The sequence below is a fragment of the Acinonyx jubatus genome, chromosome A2 (genome assembly GCF_027475565.1).
Source record: "Acinonyx jubatus isolate Ajub_Pintada_27869175 chromosome A2, VMU_Ajub_asm_v1.0, whole genome shotgun sequence".
Lineage (NCBI taxonomy): Eukaryota > Metazoa > Chordata > Mammalia > Carnivora > Felidae > Acinonyx > Acinonyx jubatus.
The window spans coordinates 112957845-112982886 of NC_069383.1; the positions used below are offsets into that span (position 1 = coordinate 112957845).

At 40.6% G+C, this 25042-nt stretch overlaps 1 protein-coding gene across 4 annotated transcripts in view; it reads left to right on the forward strand.

Annotated features, from left to right (window-relative positions):
* RAF1 (Raf-1 proto-oncogene, serine/threonine kinase) overlaps positions 1-25042 on the forward strand; it is an 82091-nt gene that overhangs the window by 53263 nt on the left and 3786 nt on the right. Inside the window, exons 3-13 of one of the 4 annotated variants that reach the window (XM_027042673.2) lie at positions 2847-2959; positions 5823-5925; positions 6242-6399; positions 8402-8500; positions 10072-10225; positions 10839-10898; positions 13588-13615; positions 13724-13851; positions 14231-14348; positions 22949-23033; positions 23779-23955. In XM_027042673.2, the coding sequence (XP_026898474.1) occupies positions 2847-2959; positions 5823-5925; positions 6242-6399; positions 8402-8500; positions 10072-10225; positions 10839-10898; positions 13588-13615; positions 13724-13851; positions 14231-14348; positions 22949-23033; positions 23779-23955 (1223 nt within the window). The remainder of the gene's footprint in view (positions 1-2846; positions 2960-5822; positions 5926-6241; positions 6400-8401; positions 8501-10071; positions 10226-10838; positions 10899-13587; positions 13616-13723; positions 13852-14230; positions 14349-22948; positions 23034-23778; positions 23956-25042) is intronic. The other 3 variants (XM_027042674.2, XM_027042675.2, XM_027042676.2) reach the window with 3 other exon arrangements.

Here is a 25042-nt window from a genome sequence, read left to right on the forward strand (position 1 = left end):
TTGACCAGAGATGGACCATCTTCTTTCAGCTGGCATGTATCTTCAGGGGAGCATTGGTGGAAGGAGTCATTTACTGGCCAGCACCATGAGTCAGCAGTTTCTAATCATTCCCAGGTTACTTCACTGCTTGGAACCTAAAATGACCCTCCTAATCACTTAGTAGGCTCCAGAAATTAGATTTAACTAATTTCAACATGTATCCATGGGGAGGTGTAGAGAGGAGAATGGCAGAAAGTGTATATATATGATTTAAATAATTGTAGGAGTATAATTGGTAGTTGCTTTTTCTTTCTTTTTTTTTTTTTTAAATTAAAGTTTATTTATTTATTTTGAGAGAGAAAGAGCACAAGCAGGTGAGGGGCAGAGAGGAGAGACAGAATCCCAAACAGGCTCCATCAGCACAGGGCCTGATGAGGAGGCTCAAACTTATGGACTGTAAGATCATGATCTGAGCTAAAAACCAAGACACTTGCCGACTGAGCCACCCATGAACACCATTTTAGAGTTGCTTTTACAAAAACTTTTTTCTTGGGGCGCCTGGATGGCTTAGTGAGTTAAGGGTCCGATTCGGCTGAGGTCATGATCTTACAGTTCATGGGTTCAAGCCCTGCGTTGGGCTCTGCTGACAGGTCAGAGCCTGGAGCCTGCTTCAGATTCTGTGTCTCCTTCTCTCTCTCTGCCTCTCCCCTGCTCGCACTCTGTCTCTGTCTCTGTCTCTCAACAATAAATAAAAGTTAAAAAAAATTTTTTTTCTTGTCATTTATTTTGTAAATATGTGTCTCTTTGCCACTCCTTGTTATTAGATGGGTGCTTGGACCATAGCTGAGGACCATTAATTACCATTACAATCAATTGACGGCTAAAATACAGATTCCTGGGCTTCATTCAAGTTCAACTTAATCAGAATCCTTGGATGTGTTGGAGGGGAGAAGCTGGGAATCTTTATTTTCATAAGTTCCTTGGATGATTCTAATGCCAGCCACATTTGGGAACCCCACTTGGATTAGAGAATATTTAAAGAACTATCTAGCTCTTAGAGTATGTGGGTTTTTTTTTTTTAATGTTTATTCATTTTTTTTGAGAAAGAAAGAGCATGAGTGGGGGAGGGGCAGAGAGAGAAGGGGAGACACAGAATCTGAAGCAGGTTCCAGGCTCTGATCTGTCAGAACAGAGCCTGACTCGGCTCAAACTCATGAACTGTGAGATCATGACCTGAGCTGAAGTTGGACGCTTAACCAGCTAAGCCACCCAGGTGCCCCTAGAGTCTGTGACTTTAATGAAGATTAATGATATAGCACTTTATAGTTTTCAAAGCTCTACTGCATAGTATTTGATGCAAGTAATGATTCTGTTAGTTTGTGTTTGTTAGTCTTCATTGTCCTCATTCTTGATGTCTTATCGTCATAGTTCAGATCAGTATATCTCACTTTTACTTAGTTTTTTTTTCTGAAAACTGTAAGTTAGTGGGTCTAAGGGTATAACTACTTCAAGAAACCTAAAATAAACTTGCTATGGAACATTTTAAATAAATACTTTAGACTTTTCAAATAGATCCAAACATATGCTCTTACCTGCCTTTGGGAAGGAGCTGGTTTGGCCACTGTCAGCTGTCACACTTTAACTGAGCACGGGAGCTCCACTGTGGGCAATTTACAAGTACCATAGATCTACATTTTGTTCTCCTTACTGGCCATACTCACTCTAGTTGCCTCAGTTTTAATTAACTTTATTGGCTTTAAAAACAAAATGTATGGGGCTTTTATCAAAACTCTTAAAGTCTTACTCAAAAAAATTTTTTTAATGTTTATTTTGAGAGAGAGAGAGCACAAGCAGGGAAGGGGCAGGGAGAGGGGGAGAGAGGGAGATTCCCAAGCAGGTTCCACACTGTCACCGCAGAGTACGAGTAGGGGCTCAACCTCACGACCCATGAGATCATGACCTGAACCAAAATTAAGAGTTGGATGCTTAACTGACTGAGCCACCCAGGTGCCCCATTAGTTGAAATTTTTATATAGCTGCCATTGTTAGTACTCCAGGTACTCATACTTCCTACTAGGCCTCTGAGTGCCTGCCTAGCTTTTGAGGATGGGGTACAGGACAATGTGGAGGGACATACACTAAGGCTACTTGAAATGGTGTGCATGTTTATTTAAATTAACAGTGGTCTACTTGCCTTTACTAGTGTGAAATGTATATGAGATGGAATTTTTGTTAGGAAGATAACAAAACCTGTTGTTGAAAACAGGTTGAAATGCAGTTTTGATCAGAAAAACTCATGTTTATAGATCAGATTGATATATTTTCTTTTCTGGTGGATGTTCCTGCTTGCATGTACATTTCAGTCAGTCAAACAAATTAGACCAGTGTGAAGGGAAATGTGATAATTTTATCTTTCTCAACCACTCTCTTCTGATAATAGCTAGAGGTATGTCTTTTCATACTCATACAATATATGTAAACATATATGGGTTTCCCTGCCCCTTAAGTAATCTTATTCTTTGTATTATTCTGAAAAATATTTTCCCACAGTTGATAAATCATGGACATCCTTCCCTTTAGGTCGTTATAAATAATATAGTAGTGTCTTAATGTGACATATACAGATATTTTAGGCTTTGTTTGAGCATTCCATATTGCTGGACATTCCAGCTATTTCCTTTGTGTGTGTGTGTGTGTGTGTGTGTGTGTGTGTGTGTGTGTGTGTGTGTGTATGTGTGTATTTATCATTACAAGCAATGCTGTCATAAATCTTCTTCACATACCCTTACAGACTGGTGCATTTATTACTATGCTTATCAAAGGATGTGCAGCCTTTGTTGGTTCTAAAGATGGCTTTTTGTTTATAGGTCAATGTGAGAAATGGAATGAGCTTGCATGATTGCCTTATGAAAGCACTCAAGGTGAGGGGCCTGCAGCCGGAGTGCTGTGCAGTGTTCAGACTTCTCCATGAACATAAAGGGTAAGAACTCAAAAGTCAGTCAGATCCTCTTTCATACTAGTAAGGAGCTGCTGGCTTCAAATAATAAGTTTGTATTTTTAAAAAAGTGTGCTAGCTTGTCATAGAATATTATGTATTTATATACCCTTGTTCATAGACAACTGAGAAAAATAAAATACTAAAACTTGAAATTATTGCTGAAACATTGCACTGAAAAAAGAATACATATTAGGTGTTGATAGTATTCCATAGATGGAAACAGTAGTGTAAGGTAATATGTTTCTTGAAAGCAAAAATTTTTGTGTTTCCTGGAATGCAGTAGACAGAATAGATACTCAGAAAGTGTTTGCATTATTATGTATAGTTAAAGAATCCTATCCTCAAGAGATTAACTCTCTTGTAATTCACTCCATCATTCTTTTTTTTTTTTTTAAAGTTTGTGTTTAAGTAAGCTCTACACCCAGCATGAGGCTCGAACTCACTACCCCAAGATCAAGAGTTGCATGCTTTTCTGACTGAGTCAGCCAGGTGCCCCTCATTCATTCATTTTTATAACAGTTAATGTTTACTCAATCTGTATAATTTGTAATTTCTGCTTCAGGAAAGATCCATAGTTCATCTTCTTTCTAATGCTGGTGGCTTGATAGAAGCATCCCATCAAAGGCTAGGAGTAAACCCTATAGCTTCCATAATTATCCATTATTATCCCCCAAATTGGGGGAAATAATCTTTACTTTCTTCTTGAAAAATGCTAGTTCTGTTATTGATCTTCAGCTCACCATCTTTTCTGTCTCAAGGAGTTTCCCAGTTTGAGAGAATAGCCTAGGAAATGAGTTAACTCAAAAGGGCAAGCAAAAATTCCACTCTGCTGTTCCCCTCATTGTAGGAGGTAGTTTGTTGAAGTGCAGATATTTGAAGCATATGTCAGTTTTATCTGGGTATAGCCCCAGGTTGGTCCAGAGCCAATCTGTAGTGCTCCTTAAAGACTAGAAGGATTCTGAGACGTTGAGTGGCTTGTCCAGTCTTGTCCAAGGCTACGTTGGTTTAGAGCTACCCTAGCTTCTCTACTGGACGGATAGCACCTGAAGACTAAGGACACAGGGCTGCCCCTGTCTCTCTCCATTAGGATGAAGTAGGACTTTGGAGTCCTTGTATAGGGAGTTATATTAAGGAAAGGATTATTTACTATTGGATAACCAGAAAAATGGCTGGAATCAGCTTCTGGTAGGCAAAGGGAGAAGTTTGAATTATGCTGTATATGTGTTCTCTCCCTACATGAGAATATTCTTTTTTTAAGAAGTGGGCCTGATGGACTTGATGGACTTGATGGACTACACAAGACATGAGAAAGGAGCTGCTTTTTTTTTTTTTTTTGAAACTTTTTACTTCAGTGTATCTATTTTTCTGTGTTGTTTGTTCTAGGCACAGAAAGAATGGTGTCAGAGTAAATGTTGAGACAGTTAAGTCCCCTGTCACCTTATAGACCTTGCAAACAACTCTACAGATGTGAGCCTATTATTAATTTCATTTGTGATTCCTTTGTATTTATGTATCTGCTAGACTGAAGTAGGCTATTGAAGATTAAATTTTGCTATTACAGCAATATTTATACCCCACTTTAGTATTTCAGGATTCTTACAGGATTTTAAGGTCACAGAGTCCAATTTATTGCATATTTACTTTATCATGAGATTGTTATAGTTCATTATTTTATTTTATTTTTAATTAATTTAATTTTTTTTTTTTAATTTACATCCAAATTAGTTAGCATATAGTGCAACAATGATTTCAGGAGTAGATTCCCTAATGCCCCTTACCCATTTAGCCCATACCCCCTCCCACAGCCCCTCTAGTAACCCTCTGTTCTCCTTATTTAAGAGTCTCTTATGTATTTGTCCCCCTCCCTGTTTTTATATTATTTTTGTTTCCCTTCCCTTATGTTCATCTGTTTTGTCTCTTACAGTCCTCATATGAGTGAAATCATGATATCTGTCTTTCTCTGACTAATTTCACTTAGCATAATATCTTCCAGTTCCATCCACGTAGTTGCAAATGGCAAGATTTCATTCGTTTTGATTGCCAAGTAATACTCAATTGTATGTATATACCACATCTTCATCCATCCATCGATGGACATTTGGGCTCTTTGCATACTTTGGCTATTGTTGATAGTGCTGCTGTAAACATGGGGATGCATGTGTCCCTTCGAAACAGCATCCCTGTATCCCTTGATAAATACCTAGTAGTGCAATTGCTGGGTCGTAGGGTAGTTCTATTTTTAGTTTTTTGAGGAGGCTTCATACCGTTTTCCAGAGTGGCTGCACCAGCTTGCATTCCCATATAGTTCATTGTTTTAAAATAAACTTTATTCTGGGGCACCTGGATGGCTCAGTTGGTTAAGTGTCTGACTCTTGATTTTGGCTCGGGTCGTGATCTCACCATTCGTGGAATTGAGCCCCATCAAGTCCTGTGTCTGTCTCTGTGCTGACAGCATGGAGCCTGCTTGGGATTCTCTCTGTGTCCCTCCCCTGTGTGTGCTCTCTCTCTTAAAATAAAAAATAGACAATAAAAAAAAAAAAAGAAACTTTATTCTAAGAGTATAAGCTTTGGAGTCCAGCTGAGCTGGATTCCAACATAGGCTCTTATACTTGGTGTGTGGCCTTGAACAAGTTACTTTCTTGGGGCCCTAATTCTCATTTTTAAGATAGGGATAAAATGCTTACTTCATAGCTTTGTTGTATGAGTTAAATAAGTTAGTATTGTCTGAGATTAAGTTTTATATTTACATAGTATGAGATAAGTGGTAGCTGTTATTATTTGGCATTGAACTCTTACCTTGTTTAAATATTTGCCTTTTATATATGTTTTTAAAAATTGCCTTTAGTAAAAAAGCGCGTTTAGATTGGAATACTGATGCCACCTCGTTGATTGGAGAAGAACTTCAAGTAGATTTCCTGGATCACGTTCCCCTCACAACACACAACTTTGTAAGTTGTGGAGCTCTTCTCTTTTTGTGGTGTGTTGGGTGTTTTAACTGGCGTAATTGGACTTTCTCAGAGGTAATAAGCAAAAGCATATGCATTGTTGGATTATCTGAAGCTGTCGTTTTGTGATGTTTACAGTAAGGCAATTTAAGTTTAATTAGTCACATATATACTTTAATTTCTAGGAGTGAATTTTACAAATGTTGGAAGTATGATTCTTTTTTATAAGGGTCTCTTTTGGATGTATGGGATCTGTTGGGGGCCAAAAAAGAAATTATTTTGTCTTTTGTCATTCTTCATTTATTTATACCTCTTTCAGGCTCGGAAGACCTTCCTGAAGCTTGCGTTCTGTGACATCTGTCAGAAGTTCCTGCTAAATGGATTTCGATGTCAAACTTGTGGCTACAAATTTCATGAGCACTGTAGCACCAAAGTACCTACTATGTGTGTGGACTGGAGTAATATCAGACAACTCTTGTAAGGCACCATTCTTTTCTCAAAGAATATAAGCAGGTGGGGAGGTAAAAACTTTCTTGAAGGTATTATTGTATATTTGACCAACGAGTCTGGGTTTTAGACTTACTAAGTAAATTGTCATGATCTGGATATCATCTACTTTAGCAGCATGACAGTTGTGAAACCAGGAAGTTTGAGTGTGGCATACCTCTAAAGCAAGCAGATGGGATTGCTGTTTGTCAAATGGAGATTGGCGTCCTGTGACTCAGGCAAAGAGCAAAAGGATAAGAAAACCAAAAGACTTGGCGTTTGTCTCTTAACAGTATCATCTTTTAGGTTATTGGCAGGCACAGCTCTTTATTTTGTTAAATGATGTTAAACATTTGTTATTGAGAAGGAGCAGAAAGCATAGTTGGTGCTATTATCTTCACCTCAAACTGGAGACGTCAGTTTTAAAATGATATAAATGTAGGGGAGTCTGGGTGGCTCAGTCGGTTGAGTGTCCGACTCTTGATTTCAGCTCAAGTTATGATCTCATAGTTTATGAGTTCAAGCCCCACATCAGGCATATGCTGACAATGTGGAGCCTGCTTGGGATGTTCTCTGACCCCCTCTTTCTCTGACTCTCCTCTGCTTGTGCTCTCCCTCTCTCTCAAATAAATAAACCTAAAAATAAAATGAAATAAAATGATGTAAATGTAAAACCTCAAAAGGTACTTGAATTCCTCAGGAGACAAACCAGTTCCCAAAGTATATTTTCATACAAAGTGTATTTTAGTAAGGTTTAAATTGAAAATACATGAAAAGTCAAAGTTTTATCCCTTTTTGAGAGTACTAGAAAAACAAAGGGAATGTTATTAAACCCTGACAGGAACACCTTTTTTAAAAGCTTTTGTAGTAGTCACATGTGTTTGCTTGCGTAGCCTAACTGGCACAAGCTTGGAGTTTAGTAGAAGTGGGTGAGAATCTCAGTGTTTCCATTAACTAACTAACCACCTCTGAGCCTCAGTTCACTCATATGAGGAAAGGGGATTGCCTTCCTTGCAGGGTTCTCGTGAGGATTAGCTGAGGTAGCTAGCATGTGAAGTTGCCGAGCACAAGTGCTCATCTTGTGGAAAGAAGATGCCCAATTAATGTTGTCATCTCTTTTCCTCTTATTTATGACATTTGGTGCTGAATGACATTTATTTTTCATACTCAGTCTTTTCATTTATGTGTTTTCAAGACAGAATGTTTCCAGAAAAGCTCTTTGTGATTTAGGTTATACTGTGCCCTACTTTAGAATTAAAAAAAAAAAAAAACATTATTTTGATATAGTGGGATATTGGACCAGTACTTTTTAGAAATGCACAGGTGTGCCTGGGTGGCTCCGTGGTTGAGGATCTGACTTTTGATTCCACTCAGGTCATGATCTCCCAGTCATAAGATCAAGCCCCATGTCAGACTCTATGCTGACAGCATAGAGCCTGCTTGGGATTCTCTTGTCCTCTCTCTGCCCTTCTACTACTTGTGCTCGCTCTTTCTCTCTCCCCCCTCATTTAAAAAAAAAAAGTTCAGAAATGTACACTAGAAGCTATTAGGTTCATTGGCAGGTCAATATTGTTCATATTCTGTACTCATTCAAGCCCAGTCATTTGGATTGATGGTCCCTCTACTCTAAAATGGTTGATGAAAATGTGACTAGAAAATGTGGTTAAAAAAATTTTTTTTTACATTTATTTATTTTTGAGAGACCGAGACAGAGCACAAGTGGGGGAGGGGCAGAGAGAGAAGGAGATACAGAATCTCAAGCAGCCTCCAGACTCTGAGCTGTCAGCACAGAGCCCTACATGGGGCTCGAACTCACAAACTGTGAGGTCATGACCTGAGCTGAAGTTGGACACTTAACCAACTGAGCCACCCAGGTGCCCCTGAAAATGTTTGAGTAGTCTGTTTGCAAGAGTTGCAAGACAAGGTAATTTGACTGTAAAATTACTGCCATTATAAAAAAACATAAACTCAGTCTTCCTCTGATTTCACTTAGATTGTTCCCAAATTCTCCTATTGGTGATAGTGGGGTCCCAGCACTGCCTTCTTTGACAATGCGTCGGATGCGAGAGTCTGTTTCCCGGATGCCTGTTAGGTAATTTTTTTTTACTTACAGCTTTTCTTTGGAAAATTACATTGGGGCGGGTGGGACTGAAAGCCTGAATATAAAAGACCAGAGTTCCTTTGCATTCCCTTCTCTCCCTGTGTAAATGCTTTACTATTTCTGTGGAACTTAATACTAGTATTAGAGCAAAATGTAGTCTTGTAGTTTTTATATTCTGAAAAGTGACACACACAGACTGCAGTTTTCTTCTGCTGTCATAGCATATCCCTTAATGTCTCATCACATTTTAAAGACCTTCAGATTTTGCTTTCCTCAGTATGTAGTAAGTTGTGCCTCAAGGAAAGAGTCCCATAACTATATACGGTGATCCAATAAAAATAAAACTCCTAACTTTGAAATGCTATTTATCGCCTTGCATTGCTGAAACCATGGTATTTAATAGACTGTGATCTTTAAAAAGAGTCCAGTTAGATTTTTAATATAAATATCCTTTCTAATGTGCTTGTGAGTTTGCATGTAACTTGTCTTTTTTCTGTTCTCCTGCTTGGAAGTTAGAGCTTTGTTGAGTTCACATGTCTTGTTCAGTGTTACACATGAATTTGGAACCTAAAATAAAGTCTACATCTTTTTCAAAATATCTGACTTTAATGTATATACAATTGAATAACATTTAATGATCTTTTTAAAACTACCATGGAAATTGTTAAAGGCAGCATATCTCAGAACAAGGAATTTGTATTGAAATAATATCTGGATATACATTTGTGTATGGCTTATTTTTCTTGAAATTTCATCAGAAATTGTACTTGCTTCTGAAGATTTCATTACTAGAAGACAAGCTTTTGAAGGCATAAATACTGAATTCCTGAGAAGGCAATTTTTCAAGGCAGTAGAACAGTTTCTCATAGAAAAACTAGCCTTCTGTTCCTTGAATTCATGCATGGTGTTACTTGCATCTGAACAAAACTCCAAATAATTTGTAGAGCAAATAATGAAAATGTTATACTTGCTGCGTGTTCCCATTGTGGTTGATAGGGGAGTGGGCTTGACTGGAAGAGGCCAGTGATTAATTTCACAGTTGTGTTTTGGCATCCTGAAAACTGAATTCACATTAACTGACTTTTAGAGCTGGTTAAGTGGGGAGAGGGTGCATAGTAGCTAAAATGCTGACCTTTTTGCGGACATGCTCAATAGTCTAACCGTCTTAAATTTAAGACTTCTCTTTTAAGCTCTCTCAGTCAGTCTCTAAACTGGGCAAATTCCAACTAGGTTGGTAGTTGGTGGCATTTCCTAGAGATGGTCTAAAAATTTGGGAGTATTCTGTAGAGGGGATCTATTGAAAAGAAGACAACTTAAAATGTATTGTTTTCATATGAGTTCCAAGCATGTGTATTATTTCCTTTTCAAAACTTTGCATGCAGAAGCACCTAGACAGAAGAAAAATTGTAAGTGGAGCCTCTTAAAAGAGAGAAACATTTTTTCCAGGGTTTTAGTACAAGTAGGATTTGCCCCAGAGCATCTTACGAAGTAACTAGTTGAAAGATTTACAGTGGGGAGGCCTGCGTGTCATTCATGGAGTTTTCTTTTTCTTCCTCGCCTAGTTCCCAGCACAGATACTCCACACCCCACGCCTTCACGTTCAACTCTTCCAGCCCTTCCTCTGAAGGTTCCCTCTCCCAGAGGCAGAGGTCAACATCCACACCTAATGTCCACATGGTCAGCACCACCCTGCCTGTGGACAGCAGGATGATTGAGGTAATAGGGCCCCTTGAGGGTGGTGAGGAGTATCAATCTGTTGTTATTGGGGTGGGGTTGACTGTTGTGTTTAGAGAGTTTGGGGGTTTCAAACCTGATAAAGAATGTTGCTGCACTTTCTCAGGACCTTGGAATTTTTGAATTTATTGTTTAAAGCGCTGTATCTTTAGACTGGCTGAATAATCCAGTTGGTATATCATTCAAGTGGAGAACTAGAATCTCCTAAAGAAATGGTAACATTTGAACTCCTTTCCATTTTAGCTTTGAATAAGATGTCAGTGAACTAGTGAATGAGCTAATATAAAGAGTAGTTTCATTTTTGTGTGGAAAAGAGAATAATAGTGATGGAGAACTACAAACTCTCTGAGAGACTTTTAAGTGATTTTATTTAGAAATAAAAGGGTGGAGTCATTGGATTTACCAAGCAGGTTATTTAGGGAGATGTAAAAGTACCCGAAGCCTAGTGTTTTCAAACTGCTTTTTCTTTTCTTGGCTTTTTGGTATGTTCTATTTATTTGCTTTGCTTTCTAATTCGTCTTTAATAACAACTGAATACACTTAAAATACTTCCTTTGTTCTTTATTCTTCTTTATTTCTCATTGCTTTGGACTAGAATAACAGCCTGAATGCTTCTCCCAGGGCGTGGTCCAGACGATTTTGTTTGAGGGGAAGAGTAGGTATTCTTCTTCATGCCTTTGCTTTCTTGTAAATTAACAGGATTGCTAAGACTGTCAGACAGTAGCCTATCAGAAATGAAAGAATCACTAAGTTAAATTTTATATTTCTTGCCAGACTTGATTTCCTGCTTTATTTTTTGACAATAGAGTATAGAGGAGTTAAAAAAAAAAAAAATACTGTATGTGGGATTGCTGACAGGTGAAATAAGTTTCTCAAGCGAGATTTTGAGGCCAAAAGTAATAAAGTTAAAAAAAAAAAATTTTGACCAAAGCTAATGCTAGATTTATTTAGTTGGTGCTCAGAGCATCACTGTTGTATTTATACCTCGTTTAGAAACCAGATGTGTCGGTTTGGTTGATATGCCCTGAAAATCTTTTGTTAAAAGTTCATCAGAGACAACTGTGTTCTCTCTGCATTATGAATTGTTCCTTGGAAAACCTCAGGGACACCTGCCACGTGAGGTACAACTTTATCTCACTCAGACCTTGAATCACTTTCCATATGCTTGTCCTCCCATCAGAGGTGGCAGGGACTCAACAAAAATGTTGGTTTCTGAATGTGGAGTCTGAACTGGCCATTTGGGGGGCATTTTGAATATCACAAGATTATTGTGAGGAGGTCATGTGCATGCTAGCTATGAATTTTGTTTTCTCTTTTATCATGGTTAGCCCTGATAATAAATAATATCCTAGTGACTTCTGTTACATGATTTGTTTCTCCGTAAATACTGTAATACTTGGGACATTAAAAGTGAAAATTCTTGAATTTTTATTATAAAATAACTGGCACTATGTTAATTCTCTTCATACTTCAGAGGCAGAGCAAGTTTTGATTCCTTTTTATTGCATGATTCAGCTTTTTTAAAGTACACATTCTTTGTTTAAACCACTTGTAGTTCTCTTTAATATTTAGATTCCAAGATATTTGAAAGGTTCCTTCTAGGATAAATCCAACTATAGAAATTAGCACACAGTATAATATGAGGTATATAATGGATACAGGAAGAAAATTGCTGACATTAAGGAAAAAAATCCTAGTGCATGGGTATATAATTTTGGTCAGCAAAAATACATTGTGCCATGGTTTGACTAAAAACAAAGAGGTCAGTTGGATAATAAAGCTATAGCCGCTGAATATTCTGTTGAAATTCTCGTTATTTTTGGCCGGTGTTTTGCCAACTGGCAGTTATCCAGTCTACTTAAAAACAGAGATTCCTGGACTTCCAACCTTCCCTCCCAGAAATGCTTAATCAGTCCTAGTTGGGGGGGAGGAGACATCTGTATTCTCAAACACCTCTCCAGGTGATTCTGAAGATTGGCCAGGTTTGGGGACCCCAGAACCAGGCTTTATTGCTTGGGTGGGGCGGCCAAAGGTAGGGGGAGGGACAGCTTGGTTTAGGATACTTTTTATCTTTTTAACATTTTTTAAATGTTTATTTTAATATTTATTTATTTTGAGAGAGAGCGTGTGTGAGAGGGGCAGGGGCAGAGAGAGAGAGACACAGAATCTGAAGCGGGCTCCAGGCTCTGAGCTGTCAGCACAGAGCCTGACGCAGGGCTCGAACCCGTGAGCTACGAGATCATGACCAGGGTCAACATCAGTGCTCAACCGACTGAGCCACCCAGGCACCCCTAGGATACTTCTTGTCTTGTAAAAATGTTATGGAGTGGAAACATTCCATTAATAGTTGTGTGAAAAAGGTATCTTGTCTTTATTGTGGTTACATAAAATAGTAGGTTTCCCAGAAAAATCTCCTTTTTGAGGATATGGAGGCCTAGTGGTTTTATGTAATAATTACATATTCAAAGTGAGAGTTTATAAAATGAATATTTAGGTCTTATGGAAGCCCTTGTGGTTTAAACTGTTCTACCCAGTTTCTGATAAGTTCTAAAGGTAGCTTTTTGACTTCTCACCTGAGTAGAATGTAACTAATTTCAGAGCTTACCTATAAGGTTTCAGGAGCATTTTGTGGTGAATGAGCTCAGGGCTAAGATTCATGGGTGATGGTTTCTGGTTCTATTTCTGCCACCTACTGGCTGTGTGATCCTGGCCAAGTCTCTTTTTTTATTTGTAGGTGTTTTCTTGTATGTAAAATGTAGATTTTGGACTGGGGGATTTATGGTCCTTTCAGCGTTTCATGATTTTAGGCTTGGATTAAGTTCTGTAGTTGTGGTGCTTACCCTTACCAAACCCAACTCTGGTCAGTGTGCCCCCAACTCCTAGAGGAGTATGAGTGAGCTTGCTACCTAATCCCCAAGTTTTGTTTTTGTTTGTTGTTGTTGTTGTTGTTGTTGTTGTTGTTGTTGTTTTGAGCCTCAGTGGAGCAAGATGCTCAGTTACTGGAAAGATTTCAGTTGATAGTAACTTTGCTAGTATTCCTTAATGAGAATCACTTTGCTATATATGTGTGTTGCTTTCTTCTGAGAAAAAGTGATTTCCATTCCAAAAGAATGTGGTATATGAAAAGCTAATACCAGTTCTAATTGATGATAATCTTGGAGATAATTGGCCATTGACATTGGTAAATTTAATCACAGGCAAGTTAGAGTATGTAATTAGACCTTTTGTATTTTAGAGGTTTTATAATCTACTTTGTTTCTGCAAATTCTCCTCCCCCCTTTTATTTCCCCCTGAGAGCATCTTTTGTGGGGCAGAAATTGACCAGCTTTCCTTTTCTGTTTCAGGATGCAATTCGAAGCCACAGTGAATCAGGTACTTGTCCAAAGTTATGTAGCAAATAATAATGGGCTTTTTCTCTTTATGCTGTGTATCTTCTGTTGGCTTATCCATGTGTGGATTCTGTTTGTCTTGTCTATTAAGCCTCACCTTCAGCCTTGTCCAGCAGCCCTAACAATCTGAGCCCAACGGGCTGGTCACAGCCCAAAACCCCTGTGCCAGCACACAGAGAGAGGGCACCAGGATCCGGGACCCAGGAGAAAAACAAAATCGTGAGTATGGCTTACAGTACCTCCTGCATCGTATGTTAGGGTTTACTAAGAAAAACCTAGTCAGAAGTGAGAATATTTTTAAAATGAGAATACTTTTAATTTGGTGGGGAGAGGGGAACTGTAATAAAACATTTAATTAAGGATGTTATAAATGTCAGTGCCATTTTTGGTATGCTTGCGTTGGAAAATTTGTTGACTTGTAAGGGAGGGCACAACTAAAATGGCATTTTTCTCAAAATATCGAAATTGGAATTACAGTTAATGTCTATCTTTAAAAGATAGGGGAATGGGTCGGTTGGGTTGATCTTTTCTTTGACACCCTCATCAGACAGAGCTTTACCATTCTATGGAGTGTGTTAATGATCACTGCTGGTTTCAGAGGCCTCGTGGACAGAGAGATTCAAGCTATTACTGGGAAATAGAAGCCAGCGAAGTGATGCTTTCCACTCGGATTGGATCAGGCTCATTTGGAACGGTGTATAAGGGCAAGTGGCATGGTAAGTTTGGGACCCTCCCTTTGTTGCAAGGCCTAGGTTGAAGTCAAGTTTCAGTCCAGAGAGGGCCAAGAAGGAGATAAAATTCATTGTGCTGTGTGGATTACAGTGGCAGTCCAGGGAACTTGATTACATCTGAAGATTGAACTTAATATCTCAGTGACATTTCATAGCATTCTTTTTCTATTCAGTGATGCTATAATTGGTATGATATGGTTTCCAGGATAATTAGAAATTGATGAATAAGAGTTGAGCATGATAGTCAAATGTCAGGAACTGATTAAACACATACTACACAGGGGACATGCTTTGAAATTCTTAAATGGGTTAAGAGCCTGCTGCTCTGAGGGGAGCATGGATTCTAGAAATGTAAAGCTGGAAAGAATGTTAGAGATTTGCCCACAGAAAACTGTGAGGTCCCAAGAGGACAGATAACATGCCCATGGTCAAGCAGCCGAGCCCAGGAAAGCCAGGAGCCTCCTGAAACAGGTTCTTTGTGCTCTGCCTTCGGTTGGTTTTTGGGAATCCCCATCAAAGAGAGAATGCACAGACTTCATTCTTAAATCTATGTAGAGTGTTAGTGTAGTGTTCTTATTATAATGGAGACTCTTTGTCACTTGGAAGAAATGTACTGTTTTAATATCTGTAGCTTGTGTATTTTGGCAACATACTTAACATTTCTCCCTCAGAGTTTTAATGCCTCTGGCTTTAGGATGTCTGCAAGTATAGGGAATACTTTCTTGAGAATGCTACTTCTTCCCAAAAAGGCATCCTTCTAAATTCAAATTTTAATGAAGCAGACAGTAACAACAAAACAAACCCCTAAAATGACTAGGTACTTATGTTTCCAGTTTGGATGGTATCATATTTATTTTTATATATAAAGGGGCAGAGATTGAGAGAAATTAAGACCATCACATGAATGGAGCATTAAAATTCAAGGTGTTGAAAATTGAGATCCCTCCATCGTTTGAGTACCTTATGTTAATTAGTATATGGGTTTGCCATTTGTAACTATAATCATCTGATAAATTTCTCATTGTTTTTTTTTTAAGCATATTTATTTTTGAGAGCAAGACAGAGTGCATATTGGGGAGGGGGGAGAAAGGGAGACACAGAATCCAAAGCAGGCTTCAGGCTCCAAGCTGTCAGCAGAGTCCATCGCGGGACTCAAACCCACAGACTAAGATCACGACCTGAGCCAAAGTTGGACGCTTGACCGACTGAGCCACCCAGGCGCCCCAATAAATTTCTCATTCTTTAAGGCAACTGGCACAGGACTGAATATTTGATTCCTTTTCCTTTGAAAATTGTATCTAATGTACTACTGGCATGCCTCCTGGGTCCCAGAGAAATTTATGCTGTTGTGGAATATTTCCCAAATAGGTGTCATAAATATCTTGGCGATTCCTTCAGAAAAGAAGAAAATTTGAAGTCTTTTATTATTGAAATATAGTTGACATACAATGGTATATTAGTTTCAAGTGTACAACTTACTAATTTGAAAATTCTGTATATGATGCTCACAACACTAAATATAGTTACCATCTGTCACCATGCAGTATTATTAGGACATTATTGACCATATTCCCAATGCTGTACTTTTTATCTGAGACTTACTTACAACTGGAAGTTTGTACTTAATCCCCTTCACCTATTTTTCCCATGCCCCCACCCTCCTCCCTCTGGCAACCACCAGTTCTCTGTATTTATGAATCTACTTCTGCTTTTTTGTTCTTTGTAAACTTTTACTTTTTAGATTCCACACATAAGAGAGATCATATGGTATTTGTCTTTCTCTGACTTGACTTCACTTAGCATCATGCCCTGTAGGTCCTACATCCATGTTGTTGTAAATGGCCAGATCTAAGGTTGTTTTTTTTTTTTTTTTTAATGGCTATGTAATGTTCCACTGTGTAAATATACCACATCTTTATTTATCTATTAATGGACACTTAAGCGGCTTCCATTCCTTGGCTATTGTAAATAATGGCTTCTGTAAACATGGGAGTGCAGGTATCTTTTCAAGTTAGCGTTTTTATCTTCTTTGGGTAAATACCTAGGAGTATAATTACTGGATCTTATGGTAGTTCTATTTTTAATTTTTAGTTTATGTACTTATTTTGAGAGAGAGAAAGAGAAAATGTGCATGCAGGTAGGGGAGGGGCAGAGAGAGGGAGAAAGAGAATCCCAAGCAGGGTTCTGCACTCAGTGCAGAGCCTGATGTGTGGCTTGAACTCATGAATGTGAGATCATGACCTCAGCTGAAATCAAGAGTTGGACGTTTAACTGACTGAGCCACCCAGGCGCCCCCTATTTTTAAATTTTTGAGGAACCTTCTTACTGTTTTTCATAGTGGCTGCACAATTTACATTCCTATAAACTGTGCACGAGGGCTCCTTTGATTCCACATCCTCGCCAACACTTGTTATTTGTCTTTTTGATACTAGCCATTCTGACAGGTGTGAGGTGATACCCCATTTGTGGTTTTGATCTGCATCTCCCTGATAACTAGTGATATTGAGCACCTTTTCATGTACTTGTTAGCCTGTTATATAACTTCTTTGGAGAAAAGTCTATTCAGATCCTCTGTCCATTTAAAAAAAAAAAATTTTAATGTTTATTTTTGAGAGAAAGTGAGAGTGTGAACAGGAGAGGGGCAGAGAGAGAGAGAGAGAAAATCTGAAGCAGGCACAGAGCCCGACGTGGGACTCGAACCCATGAACCATGAGATCGTGACCTGAACCGAAGTTGGACGCTTAACCGACTGAGCCACCCAGGCGCCCCTGATCCTCTGTCCGTTTTTAAATCAGATTGCCCTTTTGGTGTTGAGTTGTGTGAGTTCTTCATATATTTTGGATATTAACCCCTTACTGCATTTGTGAATACCTTCTCCCATTCGGTAGGTTTTCTTTTTGTTTTGTTGATAGTTTCCTTTGCTGCACAAAAGCTTTTATTTTGGTGGTATAGTCCTATGGATGAAGAACAGTTTTGTGGGATACAATGCTTAGTTCTTGTATCTGACACATAGCTGCTGGTAATTGTAGGAGATGGAGCAGTGAATATTGCTTTTAATGCTTCCATTAGCAGTAAATCATTTTTATACATTTTAAAGCATCAGCTGAAAGCCAATAAATGTAGTTAAGGAGTGCTCAAATTTAAGTTTCCTCTTGTCGAGCACTTTGTGGGGGGGATTCATAATTTTTCAAAGCATTACTTACATTCGGCACAGTACTGCCTATGAGCTTGTGTTTTCTTTAGATTCTGTGAGCTTTTGGACTATGGTAAGGAGATGTTATTTGATACAGTGTTACTTCCATTAGAATGCAGATAACATGTCTAATACTTTTAAGGCTCTAGTTTTTTCTAAGATAAGTGTTTCAAAAGTCATAGGAATAAGGAGCAGTGGACTTTTTGTGTCAGCCCCCCAGGAAACAAAGCCATCGTCTGTGAATGAAGAAATAAAATGAGAGGGTCAGGGAAATCATAATTTCTGGATTGTTTGTACTATACTTTGTGTGTGTGTGTGTGTGTGTGTGTGTGTGTGTGGTTGTTGCTGGTGTGGCTGTGGCTGCTGCTGCTGCTTTCCTGGTATCTGTTTTATAATGTTTAATCAGTTTCTTAGGAATTACAGTGGTGATGATTTTTAAAAGTTTTTATTCTGCCTAGCAGCTGTGAAAGTAGAGGATCTCAGAGCAGCCAAGATGGAGACCTCAGATCCATGAACTAAAGCTCACTTACTTTGTGTTAAGTAAGTGCACCCTTGGGTGCACACACACAGCGTAAATTTGGGATCTGATTTGCCAGCCTTTGCACATCATAAACAACCCATTGAAGGGGATGCAGACAGCAGGACTGATGGCAGCCGGGATAGTCACTGATGGCATGACGAGAAGGCAGCAAACCCTCTCAGGCTTGGGCTGCTTAGTGTGAGGCTACCAGCCTGGTGGAATCCATGTATGGGTGCCCATCCCATCCTAACGCTGAGGATAATTTTGAATCAGAAGAACAGAGTGGTGTTCATTCCATTGTGTTCTAGAAAGCAGGGATGTATATATTAGGTTTTAGACAACCCTAAATAGTTAAAACAAGAAACAGACATTTAAAAAGGTCAAAACATTCCAGATTTACCAACTGATAATAGTTTTCTTCTTCAGTGGTAGCTAAACGAGATACCAACACCTTATTAAAAACATGATAACCAACAGGAATGTGTCTTAACTCATTTGTACTACCTTTACCTCTCTCTGACTTTACTATTAAGGGAAAGTAAGAAGTTTTAGTGTCATGAAAAATAAGCATCTGACTCAGGATTTTGATTCCGGTCATGATCTCACGGTGAGTTTGAACCACACGTTGGGCTCTGTGCTGGCAATGTGGGGTCTACTTGGGATTCTTTCTCTCTCCCTGTCTCTACCCTTCCTGGCTCAAGCTCACACTCTATCTCAAATAAGTAAGTAAACTTTGAAAAAGTAAAAAAAAAAAAAAATACCTACTTGGTGTAGTTGTTTTGGACTACCCTCCATAAAATGTTCCTTGGCTGTTTACCTTCGTCATTTATATTACGTGCTAAAGGAAATAAATACCATTCTTTATATGTGCTAAGATTGCCAGCTATAAGGGTATGTGGATAATTCCAGAAAGGTTAATACTATATATTAAAAAAAGTTTTTTTGTGTGATACTTATTTATTTTGAGAGACAGAGAAAGAGCTTGAGCGGGGCTGGGGGGAGAGGGGGGCGCAGAGAGAGAGGGAGAGAAAGAATCCCAAGCAGGCTCCACGCTGCCAGCGCAGAGCCCAACACAGGGCTCAACCCCATGAACTGCGAGGTCATGACCTGAGCTGAAATCAGGAGTCAGATGCTTTTAACCCACAGAGTCACCCGGGTGCCCCAGTACATACAATTTTTTATACTCCTCTTAGAAACGTGTTCAAAAGAAGAGATTAGTAATAAGCAGTACTACTAAATGTCTGTTGCATGGAGTGCTGGAGAGGTGGACTTGAATGGTATACTTGGTCCTGAGACTGTCAGGGCAAGTTGGAGAGCAGCCTTTGTTTTGGGCCCAGACCTAATTGTGCACACCTGGAGGCTTCAGGCTGGGTACTGAGTCTCCGCTTCCCTGCCAGCAGTGGATTCTTGACCTGTGCTGGGAGCAGCTGGGTCATTCAGCAGCTAGTATTCTGTGCCAGAGGCTGTCCCTACTTCTACTCCAGAGCTTGAGACAGCTTGTCAGTTCATAACATGCCTTGCTGACAGTTGCATCTTAGAATTCATTCATTTCTTTATCGGTGTTTCCTGAATATATTCTTCTAATACCAAGCATTCTTTTAGCTGCTACAAGTGAAGCAGTGAACAAAACAGATGAAAATTCTTTCTCTTATGGAGTTTCTATTCTGGTGGGGACAATAACCAACCAAAGTATATAGTATGTTATAATTGCTAACGAGGAAAAAGGGAGGAAAGGCAGGTAGGGAGTGGCAGTCCCTGTGCACAGGTTTTGGTGGGTTAGTAGGGAAGGACTCTGCTGAAGAAGTAGCATTTGCATGATGCTTGAGAGTGGGCAGATAACCTGGGGAAGCAGCAAGGGGGGCTGTGAATTGGGCCATTCACCTGACCTGTTTGAGGAACTCAGGGAGGCTGATAGGAGTGCAGTCCAGGGATGGGGAGTGGTAGGGCCCCGTAAAGACTTTAGATATCATTTTTGGGTGAATATAGGGTCTCAGATTGTGCAAGACCTTCAGGAGACTTGGCCAGTCTTAGCCTGAAATTCAGAATGCTGGTGAGGGAGCTGGTTACTGGAGAACTTGTTCCAGTTCAAGGCAGTCCTACTAGTAGAAAACAATTCTTTATAAAAGTTGAAATCCATTTTCCTATAATGTTTGCCCATTGCTCCTAGCAGACTGAATCCCTGTCATGGCAACGATAGGAGTATTTGTGTGAAAGTGAGGGAATGCTGTAGTATATAGTCTCTGGGTTTCAGTAAGAAATTGCATATATACTCTTGTTATCTTAACTGCTAACCACGAGCTGGAAGGCAGATGGGTCCTTTCAGGCATCGTAGGGTTTTGACTTTGGTTCAGCCCTGTTCAGTCTTCCAACCCGTGACTTGCATGAAGGCGCGGGTATAGTGGATGACTTACATGGAATTGTAGTGCTGATTTGGGTAATAGGATTTGGAAAGAGGAGAGGATTTGAACTGGCTGTGGTGATGGAACAAAGAGACTATGAACTCTGAACAGGGATAAGAAGTCTGCTCACTGGGCCAAAAAGTAGAGGCTGGAGGTGGAGGACATTCAGCTGACTGCAAGGTCAGAATGAGTCACTCTCAGCGGGCTTTGACTGCTGGTGAATCTTCCGAGCTCTGAGGTTACATTATGATCAGGTCCAAAATGGGTGATACGAAAGGTGAGTTCAGTGACAACTGGAACATGCCCCTTGGAGAGCTATAAAAAAGGGAAGGTCTTGTAAAACTAGACTTGTGAACTAGTAAGGTCCCAAGGAACAAACCGTCCTGAGGGCCCATCCAGCATCTCCCCAAGCCTTCCTCCACCCACCCCGGCCTATCCCTCTCAAGCCTTGTCCAGTGCCTGGGCCAACAGCAATGTCATCTCCTGGCCCCACCACTCAGTTGACTGCCACGTCAGATCAGCCCACCTTCCTGGAGTTTCTTGCCTTCACCCCTTCCTTTCTGTCCCCACTGTCACTGCTGTCCCTGTATTTTGTCTGCAGATACAGGGCTCTTGGGCCAGGACTCCTTCCTCCCTGGCCTCTGTCGTAGACTGCAGGGGCCCAGGTCACACATCAGAGTTCACCAAGCACAGCTCCTGTTTCCTTCTTCCCCCTTACCTTACCTTACCTTTGTTCCTGACCTATGTAGTTTGGAAGAGCCTGTCCCACTTAGTAAAATCCTTCCCTTGGCATATATCCCATTTGTTTCAGGAAACCTTTCTCCATCCTCTCTGCAAACAGATTTTGTCTTTGTCCCTCACGCCCAGCATTCTTATCTTGGCTCAGACTGCTCCAGAATGAGCAGTTCTGCAGGAGACTCTTATTCTCCTCCTCAGTCATAAGGAGCTTAAATGGAGCTGCATGGTTTACCAGCTCCATCTTCCTGGAGAGAAGGCAGCTGTGACTGCAGAATGCATCTCCCAAGAGGCAGCCCTGGGTCCTCGGGAAATACATGTGCCAGTGAAGTGGATGAGCCCCTACTGTTAGGTGGGGACTTTAGCTTTGGATGATAAAACCAGAGATGACGACAGGACAACAGTTCGGGACCTGCCATAAGAACCGTCTCTTTGGGGCGCCTGGGTGGCTCAGTTGGTTGAGTGTCTGAGTCTTGATTTTGGCTCATGTCATGATCCCAGGGTTGTGGGATTGAGCCTCCCTCACCCCCACCCCCTTCCCGCTTGCTCGCATGTGTACCCTCTTTCAAATTAAAAAAAAAAAAGATAAAATTTTTTTAAAACCCATGTCCTTACCAGTTGGTACTCCAGTGAAGTGAGGAATGCTCCCACAGAGGCTGCACAGGGGTGCTGCCAAGGGGGCATGCTTGATAAGTGGAGGAATTCTGTTACCTCCAAGGTGCCATCAACCAGCTCCTTTATTTGATCACCAGAAGGCTATGGTTTTGTTTGTTTTTAAGGTGACTTTATTAAAGCACAGGGACAGGACGCGTGGGCAGAAAGAGCTACCCAAGAAAATTTGCCAAGAAAATCTGAGGTCCTAATAGGGCTTCATGTAATTTATTAAAATGACCGTTATAGTGTAGAAACATTTCTGAAAGTGCCTTCTAAATCAGTAGCACATATAAAGTAGAGTTAATCTCTGGATGTTTCTAAAGTAAAGAGACTCATAGTGATTGACAGTCTGTTGTCAGTATGGAAGTTAGAAGGGCAGCCATTGGAGTCAGACGGGCATTCTAATCCTGGCTCCAGCACTTTTGTGTTTTGGTTAAATGACGTTGGAGAGTTGACTACGCTTCTCTGTTCCCTGTAAAATGAGGATAACAGTATTTACATCACAGGGCAACTATGAGGATTAAAGGTGACAATGCCTGTGAAGGCACATGTGGCGCAAGGGCGTAGTAAGCAATCGATATTAATCATTAGGATTGCTTCTTCATGGTATTAAAGGCAAAGAAGCTTAATTTCGATATGTATCTTTGTGTACAAGGGACCATCTCGGGTCTCATTAGAATGTGGCTGCTGAGTTTGGCATCAACTGCTTGCCAAATGGCCTGTTTGCTGGCACCAGCCTTCTGGCCCCAAAACTCCTGTATCTGCCGGCCATTCCAGTTCACCTGCCAGTGCGGCCCTCACAGGCCCAGGTTTTCACCTATTCCCCAGTCACACTGGGGATGCCAGGCTTGATAGGAAGAGTTTAAACCAAACCCATATTCAAGGCGTGTGTGGTGGTATTTAAAGGATAGTAGTATAATATACTTAACTTTTTTCAAGTACTTGAATAATTTGGAAATTTGCCTATTCCACTTGTGTAGGCACATGATATCTGAATAAGTGATTCACTCTTTCTCAGGACTAGGGTATGTGAAAAATAACAAAGTAAGCTCATTCAGCTGATCGTACTGACTATAATTTGCAGGAGATGTTGCAGTGAAAATTCTAAAAGTTGTCGACCCCACGCCAGAGCAGTTCCAGGCCTTCAGGAATGAGGTGGCTGTCCTACGGTGAGTAGAAAGCTAGCCTTTCCGGCCTCTCTGGAGCCGCAGGGGACGGGTGTGGGTGGTGGTGTGTCAACTGCAGATAAGCGGGCAGCATGGCACGGACCTGTCTCTGAGGGCCTATGGCCAGGACTGGTGGTTAGTGAGTGTTCACTGCAGAGTCTTGCGGTGGAAACTCCTTCCTTACAAGTGAAAGGGAATGCATGGGAGGTTTCCATCCAGCTTACGGGGTTGTCAGACCTTTAGAAGAGCCCTCTTTGATGAGCATACCCCCCTCTACTGCTTCAGGTCTCTGGGCACACCACACACAGTAGCCCAGGTTCTTGTCTGGGTTCTGGTTTGAGATAGTGAGAAATAGGTTCTGTTTTCACGTTTATTTCCAAGAACTCTTTATAGCCAATTTGCTTTCTTTTGGACTTCAAAACCTTTGAGTCATTGTTTAGACCTATAGGAATAAGGTGAATAATGATGGATTCCCCAGACGAGGGTTCCTTGTGACCCCCTGTGGGAGGAATCATGTACAATGAGAATGTCCTCTCTCTGAAGGCTAGCACTGAGGGGTCCTTTGTCACAACCCCAACTCAGTTATCAGCAGGCTTGTGTGTGCTTTGCCAACCACCCAGATTGTAAGCATGGTGGCATTGAGGACACTCAGGATCCCGTGTCGGTGGGAAAGCAGAGTACATCTCTCTGTTCCGCAGCAACAGAAGAGTCAGAGAATTCAGAGACTTTTTTCTCCTCCCTCCTCCAGCAAAACACGGCACGTGAACATCCTGCTCTTCATGGGCTACATGACAAAGGACAACCTGGCAATTGTGACCCAGTGGTGCGAGGGCAGCAGCCTCTACAAACACCTGCATGTCCAGGAGACTAAGTTCCAGATGTTCCAGTTGATTGACATCGCCCGCCAGACTGCTCAGGGAATGGAGTGAGTAGATGGCTTGTCGACTAGAAAGTCGGGGGTCCAGGTATCAACCTGCCCTGAATCGGAACCTGGGTTAGCAAAAAGCCAAGTCTCCTACGTGATTTCTGTGATGTTGCATAGCTGAAAGTCAGCCTCTGGTGTGGGATGAAGGAATGAGAGCTCCAGGTTCTTCGTCTGAGCTGAGGCTGCTCCCCTAGAGGCTCAGATTCAGGTTGAAACCACTTCCCTGAGAATTCACCCAGACCCCCAAGAGCTCAGTAGTGTGGGCTCAGTACCTTCTGCCCAGACAGCCGTGCACTGCCCTCTACAAGTGTGCGGTCTCAGGTGTGGCCCATGCGCAGCGCACTTGTTGCACACGAGGGTCTGAGCGGATGTTTTTGGATAATTTATTTTCCTTTTAGGGAAGGCTGAAAAGTCCTCCCTTGTGCCTCCATGAAACACTACCTGTTTGAATCTCTGCTTGAACACATCTCTCTGTCAAAGGGGTCGTGTGGTTTGTGTGTGTGTGTGTGTGTCACACTTTTCCTCTAATTTATCCCTTAGTGGGAGAGTGAGAACTCATAGCACTACATGTCTGGAGGCGTAAGCTAAAGCGGCGCTTGCAGGTGCCATGTAAAATCTCGTGTTCTGCTTTTTAAAATCCATACAGAATTAAGAAATAGAATTACCTTTTAGAAAAAAATTATAGATATAATCCACAGATTATAAAATTCACCCTTTAAATGTGTACAACTCTGGTTTTTTAGTACATTCAGAGTTGTGTAGACTGAATGTGTAATTTTAGAACAATTGTCAAGATAGAAAATGAGGTCTTTTGTGTCTGACTCGACTTAGCCTAACAGTTTTGAGGGGTTCATCCACATTGTAGCACGTATCACTTTATTCTTTCTGTAGCCGAATAAGACTGCGTTTGTACGGGTGGGCCATGTTTCATTTATGCATTCATTAGTTGATGGACATTCAGGTTGTCAGAATTACTTTTTGAGTAGAACTGATGCTTAAAGAGTCGTCCCATTTGTGCTATGACCTCACCTCCGGGTAACACGCAATGTGGCCTGGCCTGCATCCGCACACCACCAGTTCCTGCATG